The sequence below is a fragment of the Haliaeetus leucocephalus genome, unplaced genomic scaffold (genome assembly GCF_000737465.1).
Source record: "Haliaeetus leucocephalus isolate CR32 unplaced genomic scaffold, Haliaeetus_leucocephalus-4.0 Scaffold992, whole genome shotgun sequence".
Lineage (NCBI taxonomy): Eukaryota > Metazoa > Chordata > Aves > Accipitriformes > Accipitridae > Haliaeetus > Haliaeetus leucocephalus.
In genome coordinates, this window is record NW_010973428.1 from 1558977 (window position 1) to 1577282 (window position 18306).

General features: G+C 40.8%; 1 protein-coding gene across 1 annotated transcript in view; it reads left to right on the top strand.

Annotated features, from left to right (window-relative positions):
- The window catches only part of PARK2 (parkin RBR E3 ubiquitin protein ligase), a 626120-nt gene extending 608111 nt beyond the window's left edge, over positions 1 to 18009 (top strand). Inside the window, exons 10-12 of the mRNA XM_010584524.1 lie at positions 1160 to 1246; positions 13761 to 13878; positions 17900 to 18009. Coding sequence (XP_010582826.1) covers positions 1160 to 1246; positions 13761 to 13878; positions 17900 to 18009 — 315 coding nt within the window. The remainder of the gene's footprint in view (positions 1 to 1159; positions 1247 to 13760; positions 13879 to 17899) is intronic.
- The last annotated feature ends 297 nt before the right edge of the window (positions 18010 to 18306 follow it).

Below are 18306 nucleotides of genomic sequence, written 5' to 3' on the forward strand. Positions count from 1 at the left end.
TTCAATGCTTCTTAGAAAAGTGACAATACAGCTTGAAAGAGTTCAGAATGAAATTGCAAAAGCTGGAATTTGTGGCAGACAAATGTTCTAGTGTCATGTCCTCCTGATATCCTTTATTCATTACATGTGAATGCAGCTCTGTATCTAAGAATCAATGCTGTTTTATCAGTCTTGCTTATAATGCCAGTCAGAATGGCTTACCGCTGAGAGATCTTTCAGAGTCTGGAGTTGCATCCAGAGAGCACAGCTTTAAAACAGCATAAAAGAGACCCATTTTACATTATTGACTTTTCCCCTTACCTGCAAGGACACAGAATTTAATGCAGCATTGATGGGTCAAAGATTTTGACACATGTCAAGACAGATATCTTCATTTTAGCGTTTAAAAAAAAGGCATCAAAACTTATACATATGAACCAGTTTAGGTGGCAGAGGCAGCTCAGACTGAGGTAGGGACAATTATTTTACTCATCTGCAGAAGACGTTACTTTTCAATGAAGCCTTATGTAAAGAACAACGTAATTTAAGGAAGACGAAACCAGAACAATTGCTAGAAATGCAATAGGAGTCTAGAGGTAGTCCCCTAAACCCCGTGTTAAGTAACCTATCATTGTGTTCCTTCTATGGATTTTTTTTAAACCATTCTATAAAAGTCTATGGCAAGGATATAATTTTCTAGAAAATGGTATTTCATATGACCTATATAAAGTGATCATCTCCTAGTAAAGTCAGCAATAGTTTTGCATAGAGAATGCATTTGATTCAGAACTATGAATAGACAGCTCCATTAGCAAATACTATAAAGCAGAACCGCCTGTTTCAGCCAGCACCCTTCTTGTATAAACAGATTTCACTGTAGGAGAAACACACCCAGAAGTATCTGGTGTGACTTTATGTCCTTAAATGGACCATGTAGCAAAATCTCATTTTTAATAATGGCATTTATGTTACTTCACCGATGAAATGTATAATAATAACAGCAAAATTGTTGTGTTAATGATCAGAGTGTATAATAAGATGCACAATTAGGAGGATTATGGGAATTTAATGGGATGAGAAGGGCAAGAGATCATCTGCTGTATGACTCTTCATGATTGTAACCTGCTGTCTATATCCCTAATGTGTTTTTATGACTTGTGTGCTTTGGTTTGTTTTCCAGTTTGTGTTCTGCCGTGAATGTAAAGAAGAATACCATGAAGGGGAATGTAGCTCTCTCTTCAGCACGCAGGGAGCCATGGCCCAGAAGGTAGGGATCCCACAACTCATTACATCCTGATCATTATCCCTGGCCCAGCTAAAGAGACATTTGTCAAATGGGTCCTAATTATAATCCTAAGTAAAAGCAATTATGTTCATGCTGAATTACTCCAGCCGTTGGAGTTGCCGAATTGGCTTTGCGGTGGAGTTCAGTTGCTTTGATTGATAGAATAGCTGAGTTCTGTCAGGAACACACAGGGCTCTGCCATCAGTTGATAAAGGAAAGGCCTTCCCAATGGGCTTCTGGGGTTGTCTCTATTCAAAGTGGACACTTTTGAAAGGCTTTCTGTAGTCTTGCTGCCTTTCAGCTTATTTTCAGTGCACCAGTCAGGAAATCATGTGGGTTTGGACTGAATAACAGGGGTTTTATACAGCCTGTGCAGAAAATGCTGTTGATAATTTATGTTTTAGCTTAGAGAAATAAAAAATGGATTTCCTAGGCTGGAAGCTGTTCAATGATAATTATTCTAGGCTGCTGTATAATTTTGTAGCTATTGTAGCTATAGACCTGTACAGGAAGTAGTTTTTCTCTCCTGGCATTTCTCTTTGTTCAAGATTAAAGTTTCCCTGCTCTCCATAGCAAATAAATCACAGTCTTTCCATTTAAAAAAAAAAAGGGGGGGGGAGAAGGTGCAAAGAACAGGAGAGATACCCCCTAAATATCTCACAGCCTGATGCCCAGGGTGCACTCCTAGGAAGCAGAAAACTGATATTCAGATGTCTGGCGTGTTTGATGCTAAGAGGAAACTCAAACCTGAGCCCACACACAGTCGAACACGGCAGATGCAGGATTGTGGGCAGGTGCTGATGGGGACTTGTGGCCAGCCAGCTCTCAGCGAGGTATACCCAGCTCCTGTCAGTGCCTGCAGGCAGGCTCTGTCTGATGCTGGCTTTTGGGGCCCTTCACTCTTTGAACGCAGAGACTGGGAGGGAGCTGGAGGCTTACTGGGGACCTTTGCCATGAGGCAGTTCATTTGCCAAACTTTGGAGACACAGCACTAGGCTATGACCTGTGTAGAGATTCTTCTCTTTAACCTTTCTTGGTGAAGCTCTTCTAATTTAGAAAAAGAATTAGCACTTGTTGAGACAGAATTAAACAGCCTGTATCCTAGTAGTCAGTCAGGGTATCTACCTCTGGTGCCCTGAGCACATGTACTGTGTGAGACCCCAAATCCATCTACTTTCCCAGCCTCTAGTGATTTGTGATTCAGATGCGGTATTTTGTGTTTAGCAGCTATCAGCAAATTTTTATTCTGTGAATCTGTGCAACCCCCTTTTTTGAAGCTATATATATACAAGGAGATTTGCAGCTTAACTACCATCTGAAGAACAATCCCCTTTTGTTTGCAGTAGCCTTAGAACAGTCTTCTAGCTCCCATTCACATTTATGTAAAAACAAAACAACTTCAGCAGTGTTACTTAGAGATACTGAAAGTATCCAGCAGCTTAGTAAAGTAAGAGACCAAGGCTCAATGTCTTACCTGAATTAAATAGAACTGGAACTTGAATATATCTCAACATGAACAATGAGCCCTATATCCATTAAACTATTTACGCCTAGAGTTTTGCCTGGAGTACTGAAAGTTGTCATGGCACCTTACAAATGAGTTCAACAATGTTGGCTCTTTGGAAATTAGAGTTTGTATAATTTCCATGCTTTAGGGCAGAGATAAAGCTGTGCCAGGAAAAATCAGAAAACCGTAGGAAGAAGTGGTTTATTTTAAATAGTTGCATATTGCATTAGCTTCTTCTGATGACAATGGGAGCACCTCATCCATCTGGTCCAGTATGTCAGCACATGAATTGCACCCAGTTAGTCAACTAAGGAAAGTTGACCACTTTTGCTGTTCCAGTGTAATGGGAACATTTTTGCTGTTCCTGAAAAATTTCTTGTACTCTCAAAGAGTGGTTCCAGAATAGCTAAATGATAGTACCAGAATAACTCTTGCAGCTATGCAAATCAGTTCCTTAGTATAGACAAGGCCACAGACTACCCAAAATTCATTTAGACTCCAACTTAAGCTGAAGTTAAAAGGTCCGCTGCCTTTTCCTCCAAGAAACTAAGAGAGCTGCACTAATTACACTTCTCCACAAGGTGGTGATGTGCCACTGATGGAATATTTTCCCTCACTTTCTGCAACCGGGCAAACTGAGAGGTAGCTAAAGCAAGGCAAGCCCAGGTGCTGGTGAGATGTTGGTTTAATCCGAAGAGCATCACTGCAAAGCTATCCTGCATACAACACTCCCCTACAATGCATAGAAAACATTTGTGGGGCATATAAGGAAAGAAATGTGTGTGTTTTCACCTCTGTTTTCATCTCTCTCTCACTGAGATTAAACATTTATCCACCTGTGCTTTCAGCCTTTTTGTTCTGTTTGGCCCTCCCCTGCTAGGTGCACAGCCCTGTGTGTCAGAGTTGACTTGCTATTATTTTTCTGCTTGTTGAGGCAGTGAGAAGGATTGCTTTATCTTTGACCATCATCTGTTTCAAGGTAGGAATAATACACTTCCAGGATTGTCTGCAGCTCCTGCAGTTTGACTTCTTTTGGGAGGTCTTGGAGAAGGAGATCCCTCAGAAAGAGAGGTAGAGCCTGATAGAGAAGCATTCAAGAGTCCATGAAAGCTGAGAGCTGACGAGAGTGACTGTGACCTGTCAGAGATACAGTGGAAGCTCCAGAAGGAGGAGAAGGAAGCGAGAAGAAAGGGGATAAGCCTGTGAGGTGACATGAGACAACTATGAGGGTCCAGGAAGCAGAAATTGTGGTGGCGAAAGGGGTCTGTGCTTGGCCAGATGTTGGAAGGAGTGAGGAGGTAGCCGGAGGTCAAGAAGGGGGAGCGGAGCTGCTGGGACTGTGAAGGGAGGGAGGGAGGGAGGGAGGGCAGCAGGGTAGGGGGAATGGAGTCAGTTGGCAGGAGGAAGGAAGAGGGCAACCGCGGCTGCAGAGCACGAGAGGGACAAAGCGGGTGCCTGCCACATGTGGTCCTTCAGGTTATTCAAAAGAAAGGGGTTTGAACCTTATAATGGTGGCAAGTTAGAGGGCATTGCTTGCTGCTTGGGGTAGAAAAGGCAAACTCAGCAGCAGGCATGCAGAGTAGCCTAGCTTTAAATACTGGTATATCATGATCTTTCAGATCTATGCAGAGATATTGCATGGTCCATTGGAATGGATGAAATGTTCTCCTTCTACTGAAATGTGCATTTTTAGCCCTGATAGGCCATCGAAAGCTCATCTTAAGCATTTACTGGTGCAGGGCTGATTATTTCCCATCTTAGTGTGTAAGTTACATTATTTCAGGGTAAATAAAATGTATCTGTGGCAACTTCAGTTGAGAAGCTTTCTTTTAAAACCATTGCAGCCTCTTGGAGCTGTTTGAAGTTTGGGATGAGAGAAGTAATCATATTTGATGGATTAAAAGGCACAGTGTGCATGACGGAATCAATGACACAGTAAAGGTGACTCCAGCCAGATTTAGGTTTAGAAATAACTGCATAGTCCCTGCTATGTACGCCACAAAACCAAGCTTCCTGGCCCCTTTTAACTTCACCCATAGACAGTCTATGCTGATGGGGAATCTAGCCAAAAACCAGCTTCCTCTGTAAGTCCCCAGCTTAAAATTAGCCTAGGTTTCCTAGCACGAAACCCTTCTAGACAGCTTGCTTTTTACCGGGATAAATAATGTATTTCTTGCTCACTAGCAACTGGACCATAAAATGTGACCACATATTAGATTTAAACACGTACAGAGTAGCTTCCAGGACTGTTTTTGTGCTGGGCATGTTGATAAGACATCTGCAAGGTAACATGTAATAGCAATAGCAATGACACTGATGTAAAAGTGGTGCATGTGTAAATAAGTGAATAGAATGTGGGGCACAGAGACATAAATGTTTGAAAAAAATGACACAAAATGGATGAAATGGGATATAAAAGGGTATGGTTTAGAGATGGGTCTATGGACAAACTTTCCCAAAGATGGTTTTAGCTGCTGATTATCATGTCCTACCAAGCCAATGAGGGTGTGATTATAAAAAGGTAACAGCTTTTTAGTAAGTTTGCTTTTTCAGAGGTTGCTGTGAATTTAGTAAAGAAAACAAAGTAAACCTCATGATAGATTTCTATAGTACAGCTGTACGCAAATCCCTCCAATAAACTGCATTCAAAATCTTGAACCTAAAATAGCACCTGGTGTCTAATTCATCAGTCTGGCAGTCTTTGTAGGACCCAGATCTAAATCTAGTTCATCTCATTTGAACAAACTCCACTATTAACCCTAGGCCAGCAACAGCTGTAAATCTAAGCCTAGATAAAACGTCCATGGTGGCTGAAGTCTTAAAGCTTGCCCAGTGGTCTCTTCTGCTCCATGCTCCAGCCCAAACTCCTTAAAAATCCTGTCAGGCCATATCTAGTCATAGTCCAAGCCTTAATTCCAGCTAGTTCTAGCAACCATGGCCCTGCAAACCATGCAATCCAGCAAAATCCATCACTAAACATACATCTTTAGCTGCTGATGCGGCTAAAAATTGTTACCAATTTCTTGTGCACAGGTTACAGAATAAGTTGTGTGAATTTCTGCTATTTTATTACATTGAAAACCTCATCACCTACTAAAGGTGTTCATTTCAGACCAGGTTCCTTGTATATGCAAAGTAAATTTATTGTTATCAAAGTCTTAGAAAGCTAATCAAAGAACTATTTTTAGTCCATTTACAATAACACTAGGCCTTACAGTTCAAATTATATATGATTAAAATAATGGATATGCAAACTTTCTGGTAGCACCCACTTCTCTGGTGTTATGTTTAACCTCCCACTGCCTCTCCAGGTCCTAAGCTCCATCGCTTCCATCTGGGACAGGCTGGCATAGTGAGTCCTTTACCAGGAGGAGCATGATGTCGATATTGATGGGGTTTTTTTCCTTCTCACTGTATGGTCTGCTTGGAGACATTTTTATATGTTTGTTAACACACTCCTTCACTGGTCTGCAAGTCATCATTGGATCCAATTTTACTATCTATGGTGTGTTTTACCTAAGTCGGTTATGTCTTTTTTCTCTTTGTTATCCCTAAGACTTGGTTTTTACCCAGCTCTCAAGGTTGCATTTGGATAACTGACCAACGAAGAGTTGTTTGTAGCGCCAGGTCCTCCCGTATCATCCTGTGCCAGTGCCCTCAAGGCCTCTGCTACCACCCCACACCCTTACTCCTCTGCGCATCATTTTATTTTAGGGTCAGAGACAGTTCATTCTGCCCATAATACCTGTACTTGTCACTGCTGTCTGTTAGTTAGAAAAATACATTGTAAACCCACGCAATTATACAAAAGCAAAAGCAAAATAGGTACTAGTCACCTGGTCATTAGATAATTGCTGTCACTTGCTAAACCAAATCTCTAGGCAGGCCAAGACAAGTCCAGAGAAAGCCTGTGGTGCTGCCTTAGCACAAAGGCTTTGGCCTCTTAGAAAAAAAAGCAACAGCATTTTTACTGGGCCGCAAAGCTACATGTTCTAAACCTCCATCTACAATCTGTTTCAGTGTAAGTTTATAGCTAGTGCTGTAAAACTTAACTTCAACTCCACTCCAAAGTTGTGGGATGCTGCCTGGCCCAGCTGTAGCCCTAAGCTGGAGGCCTTGGTCACCCAAATCTAAAAGCCTATCCCCAAAACTACCACCTTCAAATCAGACCTCAGCTGTTTGGGTTTTGGGACCCAGTCGTTACTATAGCCAGGTAGCTGATGCAGGATCCAGATACCAACTTTGCTTTTCTGCCACTGGCAGTATAAAACATATCCAGAAGCCCTGTCAGCCCGGGAACCCATCAGACCAAACCAAAACTAGTCCAGTGCCTCAGCTGAGTCAGTGCAAACCTCAGAGATACCATTTTTTCCAGACCTGATCCTATTCATCAGTACATGCCACCTGGGCCCTGACTGCAACCCTAACCATCGTTTCAAAGCTCAGACCTAACGCGCTCATGAGCTCTCAGGCAAACGGTCAGCTCTGAAGCAGACCCTTCCCAGATCACTTCCCCAGTGCTTTTTGCTGCACACGTGCGGCATAAAAACACAGCCCTGTGTGCGCACATCCAGGAGAGCTGCCACATCACCTGGCACCCTGCTGAAGGCTTTTGTAATGTAGCTCCTGGAAAGGCTCCCAGCTCACTTGGGCTGCAGTTGAGCCTCCAGCCCATCTTTCCCTCCCATTGCCTCATCTATGCAGATCTCGAAGTTGCCAGTAGGTGGTATAAAATATACAGACATCGCTTGCCAGACCTCCCTTCCCATCCACTGAACAACATCTGTCTAATCTCTTGTGCTGTTTTGCCTGTAGATTCCCAGCAAGCACGTAGGGATGTGTAGCCTGGTCTCTATGTAGGTGGCCATTTGCTGTAATTATGCATCAGAACACATTGGCCCACTGTGAGCACAAGATAATTCAGAATTTGATTTTAATGTGGAATTTTCAAATAAAAGTGCTTTCAAAATATCCTTAGCTGAATTATTGTAATGCTAAGATATGAAATATTTTGCTAATGCTTCATGAAAACCAGGTTTGGTGCGAGGTATTTCTTACAATATTGCTGTAGAATTGAAAAACTCTGCAATGTGCATATTAAATTGTAACAGGAAGACATAACGCTGACAAAATTACGGAATTGCATATGTCTCCTGACTTACTGTATGAAGGAAGCAGCAAGCTCCTTTTTTGCTTGAACCTTCAGTGAAGGGTGAGATGTTAAGGAAAATATATATATTATATTGGATTCCACAGTTATATGACCTTCTGAATCAGTTCTTGGTTATCAGCATTTTGTATTTATGCTCTAAATATTGCAAACATCACTTTCAGAATTGTTCCTTCATTATTTCAGCAAACTTTCCTTACTGCTTTTAGAACAGTGGAAAACAGAAGGTGAGGTATTTGAAATGGTGTACTACAGGCAAGAGTTAAAATGAGAAACAGACAGCATTTCTATGGAAACTTCTTTCTCTACTCAAGAGGGGCAACATTAATCAAAATGATTAATAGTAAACAGTGACCACAAAACCCATGAATTATTTCACTGCATTTTAGTGAAAGAAAAAGGTACTGAAGTGGTTCATCAGACATAACATCTTTCAATGAGTCCTGAGTCACAGTATGAAATGTGGAACATCTATTATTAGACCATTGATTTTTTTTTCCATCAGATAAATTTAAAAAGTTAAATAAAACATGGCTGCACAAAAAATGGCACACCTACCTTGATTTCTGAAGTATCTTAAACAATTGGGAAAGAAACTGAAGCTCGGGGGTTTAGTAGTTGGTATATTCACAATGTCAAGCACAGGACATTTCAACCCACAGATGCCTAATTAAAGGAGCAAGAAAAATAACTATAACCAGGAAATGTCCTGTAAAATTAATCTCTATGTTATAAATAAAGATGCACCGGAGGAAATCTGAGAATAGGTCTAACTTTCTGTCTAATGAGAAATAGAAGGGAAGTATAGAGAGAGAATTTTAGCTTTCCTATTTTGGGCAGCAATAAAGTAAAAAGATGTGACAGGCTGCTTTTGTTTATGAGGTTAAGCTGACAGTCATTTGCAGCTGAGTTGCCACTTACAGGAGACGGCATGTTCTTTATTCCACTCATGGAAAACAGTTATACAGGAATGACCTGTATTACATTAAATTGTCTGCTTTAGAGCAGTGAAAATTCAATATTCACCAGCTACCTGAATTTAATTCATGATGATATGAATGGCCCCAACATGCAGAGTGAGAACCTTGATGTGCAGTGTCACCAAACCAGAGCACTCTGATTTTATTTAGTGAATGTCTCTCATCTTGTATCAGGCACAATACCCTGTGTGTATCACTTTGATTTTAGCTAGTTGCTGTCATTACAAAGCAGCTCTTTTTTTACAGCAGAATTCCCTAGGCACACCAGACAAATTGGCTCACAGAAAGCTGCTTCATGTGAATTTAACTGGATCACTGTGGTACTGACACCTCTATTTTTCCTGTGCGTGAAACATATTCCCCTTGATGAATACCTTTCCTGTTCCTTACCTGTAGACATGCTTCAGTGCTTTGATTAGCCCAAATCTTTCTCCAGACTAGAACACTAGCCCCATAGCTATGCACACCTCTGTGAGATTTTGAGCTTTAAATGACTCAGTGTAATTTTTTTCCAAAGTTCCTCTAGCCTATCTAGTGCCCTAGACATCTGCTGTTTTTTCCCCCACAACTGAAGTAAAAGACACCACTAAACACGACAGTTAATTCATGTGAACATGTTCATAAAACAGCCCAGAAGAACCTGAGAAAACAAAAGAAATTTAAGTTGGACTGTCACTACCCCTTGTAGATCAGGCTTCCACAGATGAGGCTACTTCTGCTCAGAGCTCTAGCCCAAAATAATTAGTGGGCTGTGTTAATCTAAATGTTATGGTGGGTTGAACATTGCTTTGTGTACAATTAATTATTCTTTGTCTTCCCTTCCAATGCTTTCGAACATGCATAGTTGTTCTCACATTCATGCTAGAAAATGAGTAATACTTTGTTTTGAGACATCTAAGCCTTTTTAAAATACTCCCTTTCACATAAAGTCATAATTTTACAAGTTTGTATTTATTTTTCCAAAGAAAATTAACTTAAAGCCAAGCATTTCTGATCAAAAGGAAAAGTATTTCTGATTTAAAGGTAGCTGCACTAGGATACATTTTTTAAAGTTATACATTTTAAAGTTTTTGCTTATCAGAAAGGAATTGAGCACCAAGAGCAAACAAGCAGGAGTCCAGAAATTACATTCATTAACGCTAAGCACAACATAATGTTAACAGCTTCATATTCTATTCTGAATCAAGGGTCTTCAGTTTTCAGATGTTGTCTGTGCTAGCCAAAGGAAGCACGATCATAAAAGAGGTGTGCTTATATAAGACAGTATATAATGTGGTGGATGTCAGAATTTAACATTATATATCTAATGCTTCCAGTGTTTTGAACAAGAAGTTTTGTCATAAATGTTTTTAATCTGGATGGTAGTGCTTAGCTGCTGACAGTGAAAACATACTTCGTTTACTATATGTAGTTCTACTGACAAGTCGATGTGTGCCCTGTTACCAGAACGAGATGCTGCTTTAAGAAGGACACTTTATTCCTATTTCAAGATGCTTTCTGTCTTTGTAGGACTTTTTCCAGTACTGCCTGATATCGATTAACTGCATAAAAAGCTTTCCATGTACATGTTTTTGTATTGCTGTATGGTGCTCAGCAGTCTCTGTGGTCTCTTTATCCCTGTTAGTTTTTCCAAAGGACTCAGCATAGAATCAGAATAGAAGTAAATCTATGTCCTTCAGTGTGACCCAGAGATAACAAGACAGACTTTTTCCCTTATCTCACTAAGGCAATATTGCAGAGGGGATGTTAAAAAATGCTTGCAACAGCTCTTACTGTAGCTTCCTGTTATTTATGGGTATTCATTCCTGGTCATAATGTGCAGCACAGTCAAGAATCAAAAAAAATTATTCATGATGTGGCATGGATGGAATCTAGTAGCTTTTCACTAGTGCTGGGACAAATATTTTGTAATAATTGGGGAACTAGAGCATATTGTGTGGGGTCAGCATCACAAGTGATCAGTCTCCTGTCCTTGGTGAACTGACACATGATGCACACCTGGCGCAACTCCAAACTTCCTACCCAAGACCGGGCAGGCCAAATAAAGTGAGAGCCACCTCTGCTTGATAGACTTGCTCTATTACCTAGGCCATTGTCAAGGAGATTAGGTTTGCTAGTTTAGGATGAAATAATATGATTTAAATAGACATTGGTAATGAGGAACACCTTTCCTTTATTGTTTGAAGAAAAAATGCAGTTAAATATATGTATGCTTGCAGTCATTGTATAGGAGCACTAAATAAAGCACATGAACCCTAGGGGCTCATAGATCAGTACGGTGTGATTTCTTTACTGGATCAGAGGGACTCCATCACTGTACCATTTCTCTGCATTTGCTTCCTGCAGCAGGAAGATTTTAACGTAGCATTCAGCAAGACTGGGCATAGGAGGGATGTTTCAGCTCTAATGGGCTGAAAATATCATGCTGCTGCATCTATTTCATGCTAGAATTTTTGCAATGGAAAATATTAATACAATAATTCACTCCGCTGTTTTCAGCAATTTGTTCTTTCTTGGTGAATTGCGTATGTGTGGTTTGAAGTTGTTTATTTTAATTGTTTCTAAGCTCTCCCAAGTTTGTATTTGTTTTCAGAACTAAGATAAAATATCTTTATACAATCAAATTAGTAATTTGGCATGTGAAATTTTGCCTCAGTGTCATTTGCTGTTAGGGCACAACAAAGACATGAAGATGGGGAAAAAGTATGATTCCAAGTACTGAACCACACAGTTTGGATTTGGACTGTTTGGCAAAAACAGAGCCACTGTGATGCTCTTGTGGGTGACTACAAAAATTAGAAATACTTCTGGTCTTCTCATGTAGTTATTATTCTGAAAAGAATAGAAATGTTTTGTCACTGCTGTCATGATTTTCATCTTGAATCATCTGTATAGATGTTAAGTAATTAACTCCCATTACAATGAGATGAAATTAATATCACCTTCTTTCTGTCACTGGGCAAACTGAGGCCCAGGTCAAGCGTTCCCCACTCTCCCCATCTTGTGTTCAGGCCTCTCTAAGTTAGCTCAGATTGCTTGCTAAAGTCATCGTTCCTTAAAGATCAAGGCATTGCAAGATATATACTAGATTTTTTTTTTTTTTTTTTGCTATTAGCCCGAGCAGCTTTTTCTATTTCCCAGAAGTTAACTAATGTGCCGTTGTATAGAGGTCACCCTTTTGCCAAATTGCTGAATAATCCAGCAGGGTGTAGGGCGGAGTTGCCTCTCCAGAAGCAAAAAGCCAAAATTAAAAGTCACTTCTAGGATACAGCTGGAAAGACTTTGTTCAACTTTTGTCAATTCTACATCAAAAATATTAGCAAATTGGAAATTATTAAGTGAGGAGCAATAAAAGGGATTCAAGTGCTGAGGAGACTGATGTAGGTAGTAAAATAAAAGAAATAATAACATAAACACATTTTTGAGGTTTCCTGATTAAAAAAGTCTGTTGGTTTTCTTAAGATGCATGTTGCAACAGCCTAATTTCTGCAGATGTTGCTCTTTGAATCCATTTTAACTCAGGTGACTTCAGCCAAGAAATAAGATCTAGGTCTTACTGACATTGCAACAATTCACAGGTTTTATCAGTAGTAGCTGAGCAGAAATCAAGAGGAGTTATGGTTCTGTTGCACGTTTAAAAGTTGGGCCAATTTCCTTTTTCTGTCATATTAGAACTAAATATATAAAAAAATTATCCATATAAATAAATATGAAAAGTCTATCCACATAACAGCCTACCAGTATTTAGAAGGTACACACAAAGAAGTTGTGGAAATCTTTGCAAATTATATAATTTAGTTTAAGCTCATAATTTTCCCACGTGCTTGAAGAAAAACACAATATGAATGGAGAGAGCAGAACTTCAAGCCTGGAATTTACATACACTGTTTACAGCTACTATTCACATAGTTGCCAGCTTTGTGTGATAGAAACGATCCAAGGCACTGCCATCTCTTTTGTCCTTGTACTATCATTTTAGGTAGGAAATTGGCAAGTGGGACACTTGTGTAGATTATATAGTTTTGTCCCAGTCATAAATAGGACAAACACAGGAGTCCCTTTTAAAACACTCTTCATGATGACTTTTTCCATCTGTGTCATCCTATCTGAGGAGCTACTTGCTTTTGTTCAGTGGGGTGGGTTTTTTTACTTTTTCTCTAAAATTTTTGTGTTTCTTCTTCGTGCCTCTTCAGGCCTCTTAAATTTATATTGATTTATGTTCGAATGAAATCTAGGCCTCCGAAACAAAGGAGTACACTTTATTACGAAAACCAGTTTCCTTCCAGGGACCCCACCCTTCTGCATTATCAAGTGTTGCGTTGCCTTGGTGGTTTTGCTTTTCTTGCAAGAAGCACTTTAATCCCTGAAGCAGAATCAAACCCACGGTGTCTCAGCCAGGTTCCTCTGTCTCCCGCTTCACCTTACCTTTTGCTTTACCTGTCTTCGTGCATTTGCGGCACGGCTTGATGCCCCCTGTGTTCTCCTGTGGGGGCTTTGCCTTCTGCTCGGGGCAGGGAGCAGCAGGGAGGGCGCAGCCTGTGCTGCAGCTGGACGTAGGAAGGACCCCCAGGACGGCAACACAATCCAGCTGCTGCAGCTCCCCCCACCATTCTGCAGCCCGGGATCTAACCCAACACACGTGTCATGCACACCGGGAGAAAATCAGTTTGCATTTTGAAGCAAAAATTCTGCATCTCTCAGAAGGTCCAGCCTACCTGGCCTTGCAGTCACTCCTGTCTGTTTCTGGCGGGTAAATAGTTATCGCTTCAGTGTAGACATCATGTCCCAGCACAGCCTTTCAGTATTGTGCCAACAGGTGGTTCTTCTCTCTCTTCGCAGGGATACGTAGTTGATGAACATGCAGCCATGCAAGCTCGATGGGAAGAGGCATCTAGAGAAACAATCAAGAAGACAACCAAGCCATGCCCCAGCTGCAATATTCCAGTAGAAAAAAATGGTAAATTTATTAGATATCTTAACTGTCTTTTAAAATTCATTTTACAATAATAATATATGAATGTTATTTTTCCAAGAGACGGAGAGCACACAGGGCTTGAATCTCCCCTCTGTCACTTTATCTAAATTATCATGAACTCACTAAATCCAAATCACTTTCTAAAGCCACTAATCAAGCCTCACAAAATACCTGGCTACATTATAGATCAGGAAAATGAGGCACAGAGAGACACTGGATGTAGAGTTCACATGACTGAATGTCCAGCTAGTTGTCTAGATTTTCCATTGTTACTGGAAAAAATAGACATTTGTAGGGCAAAACTCACCTCATGATGAAACAGAATATGTGTCTAATGTCTAAAGGGCAGAAGAATCGCACCTAAAAGTGGGGTGTGGAGAATTAGTCCTGCTGTAGATGTCTACACAGTATATAGCTGAATTTAGATGAGATTAATCTCAACCCAGTGACGTGTCCACAGTAGAAGAGCAAGTCAGAGGAAGAAACATGAGTCCTGACAAACTGGTTGCCCTAATCAATACTTACCATGTAGGAAGAAAAGTAATCTGCTGGCATTGGGGTGGTTAAAATGGGGAACAGGAACAGTAAATAAGCTATACCCTATAGGTTCATGCTCTACCAAGATTTAATTGTATTTATGGTCATTAATGAAAATATATATTAAAATGATTGCCTAAATGTTATATGAATATTAAGTATAGAGGATGCTTCTCCGTTTTGTGGCATTACTTATTCAAATGGGACGCTGAAAACGCCAAATAATACACTGTAAACTGCAAAAGAGAGAACACTTCAAGCAGTGATACCACAGAAATATTACTTAGGAAGAAATAGGACAAAATGCTGAAATCTGGGGTTTGATGAAAGAAAAGAAGGCAGTTGGCAGATGGAAAGTGGGAGACTTCTTCAAGCACAAGAAGCAGAAGGAAAGAAAGCATGAATTCAGGAGTGGGAAGGCGAGACAAGATTTGGCAAAGTGTAGAGAGCAAGGTGGGCAGCAGAAGAGAGATAACAGAGGGTTAGGTCAAAGAAATTATTTACAGACTTGTAAAACAGGCTGGAAACCAGAAGTTTGAACTGGATTAGAAATAGGCAAATAATAATCGTGACTATTCATGCTTAACAGTTTGTGCATAGCCAAATAAAAAAAAACTTCTGGTCAGGCTTGAAGCAGTGCTAGGACCTTTATTTTCTCTTAGACTCTGCTACAAAATCTTTACAGTTAAATTACAGGCAGTTCTCACTTGTCACAAACAGGATATCCCTATTTGACACCATTTACACAACTCCCACTAATGTTTAGGGAAGTTGCTTGTAAAAATCCCCAATGTATCAAGAAGGAAATAAAGACCATTATACTTTTTATCTTTGAAAGAAAATATTTTTTGAAAACGGATAATAATCAGGAAAAAACCCTTTCCTTGCTTATAGCCTGACCCATGTCAGAATAGTGCCTCCTCATGCAAAATGCCAAAGCCACGGCAGCAGGCTAGAACTGTTTCAATACCCTGGAATCGGCTGATTGTGCTGCCATTCAGAGGGACTGCCACAGGCTAGGAAATGGGCTGAGAGAAACCTCACAAAGTTCAGCAAAGGGAAATGCACCGGTACAGGTTAAGGGCCAATGTGATGGAAAGGACCTGAGTGTCCTGGTGGACTACAAGTTGCACATGAGCCAGCAATGTGCCCTTGCAGCAAAGGCAGCCAACAGCATCTTGGGGCTACGTTAGGAAGAGCATCGCCAGCATGTTGAGGGAGATGATCCTTCCCCACTGCTCAGCACTGGTGAGACACATCCAGAGTGATGGCTCCAGTTCTGGGCTCCCCTGGACAAGAGAGACGTGGACTAGAGTGAGTCCAGTGAAGGGCTACAAAGATGATAAAAGAACTGGATAAATAAATACTTGTTGGGGGAGCAAAGAAGACAGAACCAAACTCTTCTCAGTGGTGCTCACTGAAAGGACAGAAGGCAATGGGCACAAATTGAAACACAGGAAATTCCATTTAAACATAAGAAAATGCTCTTTACTGTATGGGTGGATGAAGACTGGAACAGGTTGCCCAGAAAGAATGTCCATTCTAGGATACATTCAAAACCCCACTGGATGCAACTCTGAGCACCCTACTTTAGGTGACCCTGCTTTGAGCAGAGGGGGGTTAGACCAGCTAACTTTAAAGGTACCTTCCCACTTCGGTGATTCTGTGATTCTGCAAATTAAGGTGTGAAGCTTAAAAAGTGCAGTGCTTGCTCTCCTCACTGGTCATGGGTACTGCACGTGCCAGCTTCTAGGCTGGCATTTGTAAACTGAAAGGAGCACTTCACTTCTGCCTAAGTACAGCTGGTGTCAAGAGGCTGACGACTGTACACCGAAGTCTGCCAACAGTCCTCATTTGGGAGGAGTACACTGACTACACACATGAGAATAATTCTGCCTTCCCTCCCCAAAATGCTTCTGCAGACACTGTCCTTTACAAGGGACAGTGACAACGCCAGTAACGTTTCCATAATAGCCTATATTTCTCTATGTCAGTACCCTTTCTATAATAGCCTTTGTAGCTATAGGCATTGTAGAATACTTCTATATGCCAATAACTTTTCTGTAATAGCCAAAGTGAAAGAGCGAAACACTTTCCCACAGCTCAATTCCCAGGCTGAGTGAGTTTAAACACACATCCACGTCTCTCAGAGGATTGCTGTACTCACAAAGCTGTAGGCCACGTTGCTTGAGGCACTCTCCACTCCGACTGCTGATCTCAGCTGCCGTGTAGCAGAGAATAACATGATTTATGTAGCTTAGCAGGTAGAGCACATGTTTGACAGAGAGTGCCTATTGGGAGTTGGGTCCTGCACCAGAACTGAGATGTGTTTTACCCAGTGATGGTTTAATACAAACCGTAAGAGAGGGTTGGATCTAAAGCTTAAGTGTAACATGGAGGCTGGTCATTGGTACACTTACATTTAAATAAGATAAAAATGTCTGGCGAGTTGCATCTCTTACACAAAGATATAAACTGACAAATAGACCTTGCCATCACAGCTGGTTTTCTCTCTCGGTCAGATGAAGCAGACAGGCCTATTTTAACAAACCAGTTCTTGTATCTCCTGCTGTTTTTACCTTCTGAGAATCATTCTGGACTGGAGTTTAAAAAAAAAGGTGGTGTAAGGGTAGCAGGGTGTACAGTAGGGTACACACACTCCCTGTACCTCCTATCACCATCTGGAGTCAAACCAAGATGACATTTCAGCATTTCTTCATACTGCATGCTTTTCTTTCAGTTTGAATTATACAAGAGATCTCTTTGTGCGCTAAGCAACATAATTTCCATTTGAAGTGTATTTCTGTAATGACCTTTGACAATGTTAATGTTTTATATATCACAAAATAAACATTTGATCAAGGTTGGGAGCAGAGGGATTAAAGCTGCTCTCACAGTATGGACAAGTAAGGAACCCAACACACAGGAAACATTGATGCGATCAAAAGGCTGCTTCAGATACTAAGAAGGTCAAATCAGCTTAAATTACTAATGTCATTTTGATATAATCAGCAGTCAGCCACCAAAGGCTGTATCTCCCGATTTATTCTCTTTGCAAATCTCTCAGTTGTTGAATCCAAATTAAAAGAAGAATTGAATTTTGTTCATCTTCTGGCTCACAGCTGGACTAGGGTAGAGTATCCTTGAGCAGACACCACCATGACTGCTTCGAGAGGCCACAGGCTGTCATCTCTTTTCCCAATCCCTAGCACAGTCTCTTCTAATTTCCTCCTACTCTTGCAGTCCCTCAAGTGAGACCAGCACATTACACTGCAATAAGAGAGGGATTAGCAAGTTTTAGAAAGCCTAGGAAAAATATTCTTCACGTTTGTACTCCTCTTTTATTAAATATTCTACTTGCTTAGTAAATGAACACCCAAGAAAGTTGATTTTAACACTGTTAATTGTTGATTAACGTCTCTAAGTGTTTGCCAAGTACCAAAGCCATTCTGTTGCTATTTTGCAGGTGGCTGCATGCACATGAAATGTCCTCGCCCGCAGTGCAGATTTGAGTGGTGCTGGAACTGTGGCCTGGAGTGGAACAGAACCTGCATGGGAGATCACTGGTTTGACTAGTGCTGCTGAGGCCAGCTCCTGTTGCTGCTAAAGCTTGTTTTCATCAGGGCCAAATTCTGAACTCCTTGCTTAAACAAAACTCCCAGTGGTTTCAGGGACATGGAGTTCAGAAGTTGGCCCAGTTTGTTGTTTTTTGCTTTCTTGCGCATGCAATCATACCAAAATCACATTGAAGTTATGCCAAGGGTTTTAAATCCACTAAGTAAAAAGAGTAATTGTTTAATGGACAGACTTGCTTATCGTGGTACAAAGAGGGGTAAATTACACCTTTCTGAACTCGTGCAGCTTGTCAGCACA